The 14295-nt window shown below is 47.8% G+C and overlaps 1 protein-coding gene across 1 annotated transcript in view; it reads right to left on the reverse strand.

Moving 5' to 3' along the window:
• The window catches only part of LOC142578229 (salivary peroxidase/catechol oxidase-like), a 77512-nt gene that overhangs the window by 42883 nt on the left and 20334 nt on the right, over nucleotides 1-14295 (reverse strand). Inside the window, exon 5 of the mRNA XM_075687632.1 lies at nucleotides 2685-2855. Coding sequence (XP_075543747.1) covers nucleotides 2685-2855 — 171 coding nt within the window. The remainder of the gene's footprint in view (nucleotides 1-2684; nucleotides 2856-14295) is intronic.

A 14295-nucleotide genomic window follows, 5' to 3' on the forward strand; every position in this document is an offset into this window, starting at 1 on the left:
AAAGGCTAGAAAGGTTTGCGTCGTCGGGCGCTTAGGCCAACCGTTTCGTTAAATAGAACGCCGGAGTAAAAAAGAATAAGAACGTAGCTTAAGCATCTTCATTTGTAGTGTCTGTGCACCCTACAAGGTGGCGCTCGCGTGACAACGAACAAGCAGCAACTTGGTCAATCGAGACTATTGACGGTGAAAGGAAGTGAGGAGAAAAAGAGGCAGAGACAGGTAGACTACCCAATGTAAAGACCAGCTGGCTACTCTGTATGGCCGAAAGAGGGTAAAGGGAACTAAAGATGATAAAAGAAGACTCATCGCGAAAAGGAGAGTAGAAATGGCCCGGGCACACTCCATACTTTGCTGACGCTCACCTTAATAAATGCTGCGTCATGGAGTCATGGAGAACGTATACTGTCAAAACGTAGGGTTCGGTGCAATACAGTGAGAAGCTGATATTACAGATTAATCGAGGCAGCTCCTTTTGGTAAACGGTGAGGTTAGCCATACAAATTTAGCATCATTACTCCGTATGTTCTGTGTCCACGTAACCATGTATTTGGCGTGCTTTGAATAATCGACTGACAGACTGTGCCTTCCACTCGGTGCACTTCCAGTCCGAAGGGTTAACGACTGCCCTCGATGTGGTCGTTATCTGTTACGTCTTCTGAGTTCCCTGATTATTCACTTATCTTGAGCGATTATACGTGTGCTCCTAAGTTTGAGAGTACGAAATTGAAAAAAACAAAATGAGAGCAATGTATTAACCTGCCCCGAATTCTTTACCGCAGCCTCGTGGGACGTGCTTGGTTTGCATATCTCCCTATGCAAGGCTTAGCACCGTCTTCCGGTTCGTCTCGCCAAACTGAGAGGCCAGCGAGGCGGATTGTATAATGCATTCACGCGCACAGCGTTGTAGCGCTGCGCCGTACGCGAGGCGCTTATTATCGCAAGCTTCCAAGCCCGCTTGCGGCGATACGGAGCGGGCTAGCTAACGACGAAGAGCGGTGCGTTTTAATGCGGTGTCGTAAAAGGGCGCTGGCCCGCGAGCAGCTCGAACGATTCTGCACCGTTCCCCTCCTGTTCGGTTCGTGACGCGTGAAGGACTCGCAAGTTGCGAAGCGAGCGAGTGATGGATGTGTCGAGTCCGATCGAATCTATTGTTGCATTGTTGCCGCGCGCGCCACCTGGCAGGATTACGCGGCGCGCATTGTGTTAGGCATCCATGTAGTAATATATAGCGTTTTAAGCCAGTCACCTGTTCTACAATTAGCGACGCCGGGAACGAGTTTCGCTTGCTTTCTTCAGCGTGCCGCGCTACTAAGAATCATTCAATTCTGTGAGGGCAAGGGCGAATGAAAATATGAAAGGAATATGCGGTCACACAGCTGCCCTCGTCTCACTGTGCGACCTGCGCTCAGCATCGGTGAGAACCAGTTATCGTGAAGGTAAACGGGTGCAGTACAGAGGTGTGTCAAGGAACTATAGTACGCGTGTGTATACGCTCTGCATTCTTTTTTTTTCTTTTTTCGCTTCCCATATTTCTTCTTTCCGAAATTTTTATAAGCGCAACCGTAACACCAGAATCTGCCCTAAACATATATCTTAATTCTTTAAAACGGAGTTTTTGCAGGGCAAATAGTCAGGAGATAAGCAACTCGAACGACATTGTCGGGCGCATTATAGTTTAAAGAGCATAGAAGACCTAATGAAAGAGGACTATACTGGGGACGGGGCTTTCGAATGAAGAACGTCCTTCCTTCCTTCCTTCCTTCCTTCCTTCCTTCCTTCCTTCCTTCCTTCCTTCCTTCCTTTTCAGGTGAGGCCAAGGCGGGGGTAGGGGGGGGGGGTCGGTGGTTCATTCTTCGATAGTGCACTGTTTACCCATACTAACTACGGGGAACTCCGCGATGGGCGAGCACAGCGGTGAAGCCTGGTTGCTCCCGTGCGCACGTGATCTTAGGGAAATCAGCCGTAGAGCCCTTGAATGTTCACGCATCGCTGCGGTTGCCACTATTGAGGCCTGCGCCTCTTGCACACGCGTTAAGCTGCGAGTAACCGTCAGTCGACCTCTGCCTGATAGCGATTAAGCGTGCTTTAAGACAAGACAGCAGAGTGAGAAGAAAGTGCTGTTGCAGTTATTTTAGGACAACAGGTCTGCACACACGGCTGGAACATGAATTGGTGTTAACTGTGCGGCGCGTGATTCTGTGCTGTGATACTGTTCAATGACCGCGACCAGCTGCGATCGTGCGTCGGTGCTCTCCCTATCTCTCTCTCAACCTTTCTATCTCTTTACTTCCCCTCCTTTATTCCCTTAGTATAGGGTAGCAATCCGGATTTTCCGTTCTGGTTAACATCCCCACCTTTGTTTTGTTATTTCATCTATCTATCTATCTATCTATCTATCTATCTATCTATCTATCTATCTATCTATCTATCTATCTATCTATCTATCTATCTATCTATCTATCTATCTATCTATCTATCTATCTATCTATCTATCTATCTATCTATCTATCTATCTATCTATCTATCTATCTATCTATCTATCTATCTATCTTTCTTTCTTTCTTTCTGCGCTATCCTATCGGCGTGGATCTTCCGGAACCGTTGTCAGTCGCCTGGCTCAGGCGCTACCTCCCTGAGTCCATGCGAGGTAAGCTTCTCCCCTCACGTGAACGGTGTTCACTCACCGAGCGTGGGGGCGGCGAGCGTAAGGTCGTGGTCCAACATCTGTCCCATGGAGACGAGCAAGTTCCGCACACGGCGGTCGTGTTCACTCACGTCGTGGTGCACCAAGAAGCTCACCATACGGGCGTTAGGCAGCGGGCCGCCGTCCTTGGCGGCTCGGGGCTCGCTGATGCCTGCAACGGTGAAAGGACGAACAAAATTAAACACGCGAAGTTCTAGGTGGGGGGGGGAGTCAAGCGTCGTCCCCCGTCGAGTCTCAGTGACATTAAATGCTGTGAAACCTGTCCGTTGCGTATACGCACGACCATCTCTGAAAATGTACCGATGGCTTCGCATGTAGCAAGAACCACGAAGATAATGTATGCTACCACGCGGCCTAGTGGCATCGAATGAGAAGCACCCGCAAAACAATGTGTATTAGCCAACCTTCAAATACATTGTACCAGCTCGCAGTTTCCACTACTGCTTGCAATTGCTTGTCATGCGGTGACTCTAAACTCGCTCGTTCAAATCACTGGCATCAGAAGGCGCCACACACAGCGTCACATGTGTCAATCACATTACCAGGTACAGCTGCAATGATCGAGCTGTTTGTAGGTGTGTAAAATATTCGCTCGGATGATCTCTTTCGAGCTACTGAAAACTTGTAGAAATATCACGCTACTTTTCGGGTTTATACCAGTCTCACGATCATGTGCTGACCAACCTGAACTTTGCCGCCGCGCAACGGTCAGCTGTTTTTGTAAAATATGTAAAAACTTAGCTGTTTGGAAAGGTTTGGATAGAGTGCAGCGATGCTGCGAATATTTTACGGTCATTCTCAGCTTACGCATACCTCTTACGCGCAACAACGTGCGAGACAATTGGCGCTATAGTCGCCGGGCTTGTTGGGTAATTCTGATACACAACGAAGGTCACTACGAACCCTTTAAAATGCTAATAACGTGGAGAGATGTTACCGAATTACATATAGCGCACGACTTTTCCCCTAAGCCCACCGGCTTCTCTTCCTTACATCCACGAAATTTTGTATATGATTTCTTCTCATATTGTGCCACTTCCACCTATGTTTCATTTACCCTTGTTGCCTATTGTGTTATTAAATAAACAAGCGGTTGTTTCTTCAACATACTTCATGGCCTACCCATGTTAACCCTTTTCTATTAAATGTCGACCTGAATATTATAAAATATATATAGCGCTGACTTCGTAACACTTGCTGCTATTATCTATCGACGAAAATATAGCAGATGCGCTTGTCAGCTGATAGTCGAACATCGCCGATGTGAAGAAAATTCCGATGTCCTTTGATGGAAATCGGGGAACCTATAAAGATGCAGTGTTGCGACAGAAGAAAATGAAAGTACTTTTTTTTTTCACTTTGCAGTAAGGCTGCATATCAAAATTACATGGAACATGGCCTGATGCAAACTGTGAACACGTTTATACAATGATAAAAGTCAATAAATCGAGACCCTGAAGCGGAAACCCTGGTATTAAACATTGCAACGAGGAACACCAACGCTAAAACACAACACATACCGTTGCCTCTAGTTCGGCAGTTCGGTAAGGTGAAAATAGAAAGTGTGGCTGTATTAGGTACATGAGCTATCTGCAAAGATCGTGTCATATTTTTCTTATTCACCAATTCCAATAAATATAAGAGAAGTCGCGTGAAGCTTGGAGTAAGAATAATTAGAGAAATTAAGAATACGAAGACTTTGAGAATGCGAAACGTTAGGAGCGCTTTGTTCTTCGTTCAGTCGCGGAGTAAAATATTTTTGTTTTACCGATACCCGGCTGCGGTTCTATACAAGCTGGATTTCTGTTCGCCCCAGGAAAGCGTTTGTCGTGGTAGAGGAATGTTCTGAATGCTTGACACGCAAGGTGCGTTATATATTGCAAAAAGAAAGAAAACCGCGAGTAGCTATAGCGAACGTCAAGGATGACGAATACCAACGTATTCGCTAAATTATGCACGCCAATGCAATGCCTAAGCTCAGCGGGTTTCTGCACGCATGCCTCGTATCCCCGCAAGGCGATAAACCCTGGCTCGTGTGTCTTCGCAGTGCCGTTTGTCGAGCGTGCCTAAATAAATAAAAGCAGCATCGCGCGCCTGAGGCTCGGGGTGGATTTGTCGTCATCATTCACAGGCGAGGAAATTGGCCGCAGACCTTCAAGGATTGGGGACAGCCAAATGCCTTTTTTTTTTTCGTGTTCTATGAATAGTGTCCCATTTCTCTTACCAGTCCGCCGCGCGAACCTTGAGTTAGCTTCTCGCTGTCCGCTCCATCTGTCGTCTTTCAAGATGAATATTGATGCGTTTTCGTCGATTGCGTAGGGTTTACTAACACGAAATCGCGGTCATTCTTGCACGTTTTGCGGTGGCTGCTACAGTATGCGGCGAAATAACCACATAGCCTCATATCTACAGACTGCGTTGTACATCATGATTTGAGCGCCGGCTTTAGCGAAATTTCTGCTCTAAGATGACTAGAGATGGCGTTCGCCAATAGAAGTTGCAGGCGAAGAGAAATGGAGTGTGATTGGCTGGCACTCGAACACTGGTCAATGACGACTGGTTGTCGAGGTATTGACAAATCAAGAACAAATCGCGATAGCTGAGTTGGGCAATCATGAACGTGGCAGCAGCTGAACTGTTCGGCCATCGTTTTGCTGACACCAGCTCTAAAACTTGAAATATGCTTCGATGTTTCAGTGAAAGGAGTGTGATGTCACATTTGGCATGTGCGGAATACGTGGTCGTCCCCACTGGCCGAGGTGTGGGATTTCTTGCGGGAACGCTTAGCGAAATTACGAGATTTCGCTTAATTACAAGAGAAACTCTTGGGAATAAGTTTCCATAGGTTTCGTGAAGACGAACACTTGCCTAAGCAGTGTATAACAAACATGAAACCGAGAGTCAGTGTGTAGTCGCTTCACTTAGCATAAATCTCCGCTGTACCCAAACTTGACGATCTTTTGTGCTATACTCGCCTCATGGCACCTTCGCTTGCATTCAAGCATGCTTGTACAAGCCTCAGTTCTTCAGTGACCTCTTTACATCTCTCCTTACATCGTCTTCTGTGCAGATAAAGCAATTATTCATATATGCACCTATTATCTGTTCGTTCTCGCACCGACGTTTCCTTACAACGCAGCTCATGCTTCTTCAGTCCAAACGCCGCCCGCTGAACCTAGTTTCTTCAACTGTACGTAACACCGATTCTCTCCTAAGCTGTCATAGATAGTGCCGTCTTATTAGACTCAAGCGACGTCGTTTCAAGAAGAATCCGAAAGCGCACGCACATCTCATTATGTGCGTTTCGACCCGCATGCAAGCATACGCGATCGATATGGCATTCTCGAAGAGGCGTGGTTAAGGGCCTTAGTTCTGCATCTGCAGGGCTGCATGTATATAGGTTAACGGACCGTCAAGAGAACAGAGCGCCTCTGTCAGCGCTGCCATCGTCTGACAGCTTCTGGCTGCGCGAAGGTGTTAATAAGAGCGCGGTGTTCGCGGTAGTGATCATGCAGTGGCAGCGGCACGCCTACTTCAAGGGCAAGCAGGGGCGTTGTCAGCACCGCTTCTGAGACGTTTCAGGCCGCCGCATTCGAGTGGCGAGGGCCACACGAACGTAACTCAATTGTGAAGCCACATAAGGGGCGAGGTGCGAGCTGCTTCGAGGACGGTATCTTATAATATCTTCAAGCAAGTATTCTGCATCTCTTACCTTTTTTTTTTCACTGGTGTAGATAGTCCAGGGTCGCAATTTTTATTGAGGCGTTTGTAATATGGCTTTTGTTACTTATCGAACGCTTCACCTTATATTATTGGCGGCCGCATTTCGATGGAAACGAAACGCGAAAACACACGTGTACTTAGATTTAGGTGCACGTTAAAGAACCCCAGGTGGTCAAAATTTCGGAAGTCCTCCACTACGGTGTGCCTCATAATCAGAAAGTGGTTTTCGCACGTAAAACCCCGCAATTTAATTTTAAACCTTATATTATCGTTTATTCAAAGTTAAGCAGCTGGAGGGGTAAACTTCGACATTTATTAAGCCAATGCGTGTAAAATATTCCCTGGATTGTAGGAAGCGACAGCCCTTCGTAGCTATTGACGCCTCGGATTTGTGAGAAAGTCGCTGACCCGAAGCGTTGGCTCAGCGGGCCACATCAGTGTCTGGAACGTATCTCCTCATTTTCCACGCTATACGAAGCCAATTCGGCTATGTTTATTCATCACAAGGTTCCACGTTGTTCGGTCTCTCCACTTTTACGAATCGCAAAGGTTTCTCTTCAATCGCAATCGCTTCTCTTCAACTCACTTATACGAGGGTGAATCAGAAAGTCTTTGTCCCTTTTTTTTTTGCCAAATTATAGCTTTAACTGTGAAGTCAACATATCCAGTCGCAGTGGGGGACCTTTGTTGGGCCAGCCCGGCCTTACCTGCCTGTAGCTCCGCCGCAGGGCGCTGCTTTCAGTTGTTGAATATGACGGTTCTGCTTCACACGTCTAAGGCGTATACGAGCAACAAGGTGTGATTCGTTTTCTATGGAACGAGAGACAAGGGCCCATCGATATCCGCAGGGAAATGCAGCGCACGTATGGGAAGTGGTGTCTCGCTTTGAGAAGTGTGAGGTGGCGGTGTTGTGAGTTTGCAAAAGGTCGCGATGACTTGCATGACAGTGAGTGTTGAAGGGGGGAGGCGTGCGTCCCTGACTGACCACAAGGGCATCTCAAATTCAGTGCTGCAATGGGACAAATGTCTGAACCCGTATGGGGACAATGCGGAAAAACAGTGTAAGGTCGCAGAATAGCACGTATATTTGTGATTATCTGTATGTACCTTATTTTGGCCAATAAAAAATAGGGGCAAAGACTTTCTGATTCGCCCTCATATATAGAAAGACGTGGCGACGTAGTGCCAAAGACAGGCGCAAATTCCTGTATGTACGTTTCATGTAATTGCAGCTTTTTTTTACAATCGCGCGCAAAGGACGACAAAAGGCCCGCGCAGCCCAGCGTTTCCGACGTGAGAGTACCTTCTGATTGAAAATAAATTAGTATATATCGAACACGCCGGATTGCGAAACACCTCTGCTGTATAGCGTTGACTCTCGTCCAGATGGCCAAGTTCCTCTCCCGCAAGCCTCATTCACAAACACCAAGGCCTGCTGTGTGCAGCAGCCCCCGGTGCAATCGAATCACAGTAGCGAAAAAATGCACGCGGGCTGGCCACGCTTGTTTCCCAAGGTGAAATCGCGCCTGCTATACGCCGCCTGCGCCTATACCTGTGCGTTATGCCCTTCGGAAGTTATGCACTACGTATTATTACCTGCGGGCGGAGCCAATCTCAGACTGAACGCGCAGTATTGGAACGTACCTAAACGTGTTTAATTTGGAATGCCGTCTGAATATATGAGCCCGTGGACGCATACAAGGTCGCGTAGGTGCTTATTCGCGCGCATACCACGGTCAGACATTTCCGTAGGTGTGTCGCAGTCCACTAGTGGCTGCATGCAGTCTAATCGATGGTGCTCAGCGTGATTATAGAATGATGTCGGGCCAATAACATGAAATGACTAAAGAACCAAACTAATGCCGTGGCCTTTGTGAGCTATGCAGGTTACTTAGACGGAAACGTAACTGCGCGCTTGCAAGAGTTGTTGAGAACGTGACTGCCTTTGCCTAATACGAGTGGTCTAGAGCCCTGCGAACAACCCTACGAAGGCGTAACACACTAGAAACTCAAAGGTTTAACAAATAAGCTTGAGAGGAACACCGCGCAATAAGCGATGAAACAAACATTGTTGTAGACGCCACCTTTAGAAAAAAGAAAACAGCGGTGTGGATTAGAGAACAAACGGGGGGTAGCTGATGTTCCAGTTGACATTAAGAAAAAGAAACGGAGTTTGGGCTGGTCATGTAAAGCTTAGAGCAGATAAGCGGCGCATTCTATTAGAGTTACAGGATGGGTGCCAAGAGAAGGAAGGCACAGTCGTGGACGGCAGAAATCGAGCTGGTGTAAGGAAATTAGGCACCTTGCAGGCATAATATGAGGTCAGCTGGCGCAAGACAGGGGTAATTTGAGGTCGCTGGGAGAGGCTTTCGCGCTGCAGTGGGCATGCATAAGCTGATGATAGTCACGTAAGCTAGATAAAGCTCGAAGCATGAAGAAAATAAGCATAAATCTTGCCTGTCTGCACTCAACTTGCGTGGTTGTGTTTCTTCGAGGGCGTCAATCCTCTCGGCATCTTTCTGTACACGTCAAATGTTTGTGACAAAATGTTACACATTTCCCATACGGCAATTCAGTACGCCTCCATGAGCGCGGAAATACAACGCCGCAGAAAGCCTGAACAAACGCCGCCCGTTGTCCGGTCTAACTCCTTTATGCCCCAAGGCCCTAAGTAACGTCCATTACAGTCGCTAGCGTTGCCTCGAAGGTGTACTTCCGTCTCTCGTGCCCAGCAGCACCACATATGCATCCCCCACCGGCGTCGTGCAGTTTTCCCCGCAACTGCCCGTCTCGTAGACAGGTGGAAGAAGGCATTTAAATCTGCGCTCCGCAAAACGCTTTGCATCTGACCGGCGCTCTGCAGCTGAACCCCTCATTACCGCTTACATTTGCCAGGCCACCGCTGCAGCCATCGTCCCTCCTCCCCTCCCCTCATCCCGCCTCGTCTTCCCTGCTATGACGACACCTTTCCTCGAAATGATAATACGATAGCGTTGCAGGGAGGGCAAGCGGGGTGATCATTTTCACTCCGTAAACAGGGCGCGACTTCCTTCGGCGCACGAGCCGCCGCGAGCCGAGCACGAGCCGCCGCCGGCGGCGGGAAAGGGACCGGTTCGTTCGGCCGGCCTGCAGCACGCCGTCTCCGCCGCGGACAGACGGGGCGTCCCCCTTTTCTTTCTTTTCCTACGTCCTGGCACATCTTTTCTTTTATTCTTTTTCGCATTTCTTTCTTCAGGTAGTGAATCTCCGGGCCATCGTATCTCTGCCGGCTGCATTCCCGCACGGCCGCAAATACGGCGGCAGTGAGAGGCGAGTCGCTCATTTAGCGGTCCTTGATCGCGGACAAGAGCCGTGCGAGAGAGCGGCGCACTGTTCGCGCTTGGCGGCACCGTGCAGACAGCTGCGGTTGACCGGTCGGTGTACACTGGGCTGCGTTTTTGAGCATATCCATTTCCTCGTCTTCCCGCCTCTGCGCATATTGATCTCGTTGCCGAGCCGCCTTCTTGCGTACACACCTGGTGTACACAGGAGCGCGCACACGCCGCGACTGGCGGGGGGTCGTGCTGCTGAGTGGAACTTTTAATCACGGCGCCGGCAGCGTGGAGAGGAAGGACCGCGGGAGCGTCGTTTCGGCTGTAGGAGCTGGTTAATGTAACCTGAATGAGAGCAAGCGACTCAAGGACTCTCTTTTGACCTGCGAGGCTCGAAGTACGTCGACCCGTTTTTGGCGCTCTGCCAAAGGCACTTTACGTAACGGGAGTGTCTTCGAGCCTCTGGTGAGGAAGTATGCCGAGCACTTCTGTCGCCAGCCGTCTGGCATAGGGATTTGTTTCCTGGTACCGTGCCGTTTCGTTTCCACATTTCTTTCCCCTAAGCAGTACAGCGAAAGAGCGAGCGAAGCTATAAGCAACCGGCCTGTTATATGCCTCACGGAACCCTCTGGGTTCATTTATGTGTGCTTTGTACCCTCCCTAATTTCTTAGTTGCTCTGTACGTTATAGGCGCACCGCGTGCGGCTTATTAAGTCTTGATTCGGCGGGGAAATGTCGCCTCGCACTGCAGCTAGCTTTTGGAACACTACACACACGCTCTTATCTTTCTTTTTTTCTCATCTATTTTTCCATGTTCCCCAAACGTTGGATAATCAACGGCGGGCACAGCCTTGATTGACCTCCCTGTCTTTCCTTCTTTTTCTCTCTCTCTGCCTATGTACAGGAGCACATACACAAAGCTTACGCGCACACGCGTGGAGTAAAATGAAGTGCAAGTCGCTGGAACTAATCACCCGAAATGGGGTTCGAACTATGCCTCTGTAATCGTCTTGCTGCGCTCGTCTTCTTTCGGCTTACAGTTGAGCTGCATTCAAAAGAGTCTGACAAAAGAGTCTGATACGAAACAGGAGTGTTCGGGGTGAGAGTGCAGCCTTTACTCGCAGAAATTCTGGTAACGCGCAGTGCGCAAAAATGTAAATTTCTTTGCAGTCTTATAACACATAGCGCGGAATGAATGGTTGTTTCACTCTGCACTTGGGCTTGAATAATAAAGCGGAGCTTTCTTTACCTACCAGCTCTCTTTGCCAACACAGCATCGTTAGTAGTATAGCATTTAATTAACCTTCGCCTCACGCATGTATCAGCATGTGCATTATAGACCTGCGTGTCTCCCCACCCTCCTTTGTTTTTTAAACCTGCGCCATCTTCCTTTCACTTCTGCTACAAGTTAAAAGTTGGGCAAATTGGTTTACGTTCATTGTGTTCATTGTCTCGGTTATGGAATAGACGCCTCTTTTAAGATGAAATTCGATCTTTTCGTAGCTCCCAAGTTCGAAGATATATTGTGATCGCCTGCTACACACGTGACATGATGCGCTCAGCACTCGCTGTGACTTTCCATACTTGGGTGTGCTGTAACTATTACAGACCCCTTTAACCAGTCGAGCTCGTTTGAACGTCCTCTTATGTACTGGCACACTCGATGTGTTAGCATTTGAAGTGGCTCGCTAATGGGACTGAGAGGGACGAAAGCCCTCTTACCGTTCGTCTTCAGACCTAACTGCTTCCGGAACACAATTTGTTGCCTTATGTTCACTCTTCCCGCTGTGCGAACGCGTCTACGCGCCGACGAGCTTCCTTTTGAAGTCGATACGCTATATCCTCGTTAACGGTCCACTTCGTTGTACATATAGCGCTCGCCAAGGAAGCAGGAGTGTCAGGAAGTGCTGCGCTGTAGTCACGAATTGGATGTAACATTGCCAAGCGCTTTAAAAAATATCAGCTACCGCATGTCTTAGCCTGTCCCGTTGTTTGTTTGCAATAAAATTCGTTCGCGGTTTTCGTAACGAAGCGTGAAAGAGTGTATCGAGCAAAGGTTTTACGACGCTCCTACTTAATTCCTCACTTTATGGTCCTGCAGCCCCTCACCCGCATGATTTCTTTCTTTCTTTCTTTCTTTCTTTCTTTCTTTCTTTCTTTCTTTCTTTCTTTCTTTCTTTCTTTCTTTCTTTCTTTCTTTCTTTCTTTCTTTTTTTCTTGTGCGAGATGTGGTAGCCGTATTACGTTTCCTGCCATATCCAGGCTAACTTTCGCTTTCGCGATTCGACGCGCATTGAAATTCAGGCCATTCTGATTTTATCGCGCATTTCAGCACCGCCTTTCTGTCGTTAATGAAGCGTAGAAAGAGGTCGCAGATGAGTCGCCGTATACTATAAGTGTGCGTTCCTTAGCTGCGTATTCTATGCGATGTTTTTATCAGCACTCTGTAACGGGAACCACGCACAGCTCGCAAGAATAAGAGTAACGAAAACCCGATGGAATGCACGAATCGGTGTCTTGCACGCGGCACCGATCGTTGCATCGAGCATGAGCGTGCCAGATCGGTACGTGGCCTTTCCGGAAGAAGAAAACATTGCGTTCTACTTGCAGCACCTCCTGGCTGCGATGTGTATGTGGCGATACAATCTGTGGGCTCACAGCGGCATTTTTATCGCCTTTCTCTTTCTTTTTATTTTAACGACGTCTGCGTGCTTCATGATATCGGACGCTGTGATACATCGTTTCGGCGACGCTGCGTGCTTGTGCTTGTGCGGACAAGTTCTCTTCGTATCTTCTTTTCTCTTTATCTTTTCCAACCATTCTCTTTTCCCTCAGTGCAGAGTATCCGACCGGACAGTTCTTCTGCTTAATCTATCTCCCTTTCATCTGTAATTTTTGTTCTCTGTCTCTGTCTGCCTGCCACCCTAACGCCTGAGCATACATTTTCTCTTTAAAAGATCAAAATAGCGCGATACACAAAGGAACGAAAGAAGAAAGCTCTATCATTTTAGTCCTGTGTGTATTACGCTGTTTAACTTTTTGGCAATGTATCAACTGACCCAAGCATCTTCCACCCATCTGCAATTCTTATATTCTCGCTTTCTCGAATTCACACTATAAGCTTTAATGGATTCCCATTCTTGCTTCCGCAGACCACCCTCTTTAAAGGGGCCCTGAAACACTTTCTGAAGGTAGCAAAAAAAAAAAGTTGACGATTTGTTAACGAGGTTTCTGTGAACATGTGCGCCAAATATTATTGCACTGCATGTAGCCGGGAATTTACAAACTCATGCCAAGAGCAGTGAACAGTCGCTTCCTCTTGCATCCGCAATGTCATGACCGAAAGCACTTGGTCAGCCAAGGCTATTGGCTGATTTCGTGATCGCGAGAACGTTCTCAGTAATACGAAATTGTTAATTTAGAGCTATATATATATATATATATATATATATATATATATATTATTATTACCGTTATTATTATTGTTGTTGCACATACGCGTGAGAAAAACGGAGACAAACGTGCTGGCGGTCCCGAGTTTGAAAAAGACGAAGAAGACAGCGTTGAAATCTTCAACCATCTGACCGCTCTTGAGCTCACCTTCGTGACTTAAAATAAACGGCCCCATTCAGCCGTATGGGCGATAAACGGTATTCCTCGCGTGTAACGTTATATAGGCACATATATATACATACACACACATACGTGCGTGCGTGTGTGTGTGTGTGTGTGTGTGTGTGTGTGTGTGTGTGTGTGTGTGTGTGTGTGTGTGCGTGCGTGCGTGCGTGTGTGCGTGTGTGTGTGTGTGTGTGTGTGTGTGTTTGTGTGTGTGTGTGTGTGAGCGAGCGCACGTGCGATCTTTTGTAAAAGACAGAAAAATTACTTAATGTTTGCACTGCGCGTAGCTGCGTCTGCTGCGTGTGGCCTCAGAGATAGCAGTGGTAGGCTGGGTAGCGTAGTCGAACGCGTCCCGCGACTACAACCTTTGGCCGATGGCTTTGCCCTCTTGGCTTTCCCGCTGTTAGCTTTCAGCGCGCTAGCCGAGACGAAAAGAGAGGGAAAGTGGCGTATCGGTGCGATAGCTTCTTATAGTGAACGATTCTAAAATATTTTGCGGCATGATATTCATGGATGACGTACTTCAATAGTGAGGCCATTATATGATTACCCAGGAAAGTGTTTCAGGGCTCCTTTAATCGAATGTGCTGACCAGTTATCTATGGAAAATTAAAGAAGCAAAGAGTGAGTGTGCGCCTCGCTTGAACGGGCTCAGTCGATGTGAGAGAGTGTTCAGGAGAGCAACGGGTGCATTTACTTCTTTCTGTCGTCGGAGCCTAGCATTAAAAAGGACGCATAAAGAAAAGACTGCGAATTATGACTCCCGGTAAGAGAGGCTACTCCACAACGTTACTCATAGTGCCCGAAAGCCAACTTTTGAAAGGCCCTTTTGATTTACGTCAAGAATATCTCATTAATTACTCTTCAGCCGCCACTGCTCGACGATCTCGTTGTGAAAGAGCACCTAGAGCAAAATATGTGTTGCGTAACGTGTCACCG

Source organism: Dermacentor variabilis, chromosome 4 (assembly GCF_050947875.1).
Source record: "Dermacentor variabilis isolate Ectoservices chromosome 4, ASM5094787v1, whole genome shotgun sequence".
NCBI classification, from domain to species: Eukaryota; Metazoa; Arthropoda; class Arachnida; order Ixodida; family Ixodidae; genus Dermacentor; species Dermacentor variabilis.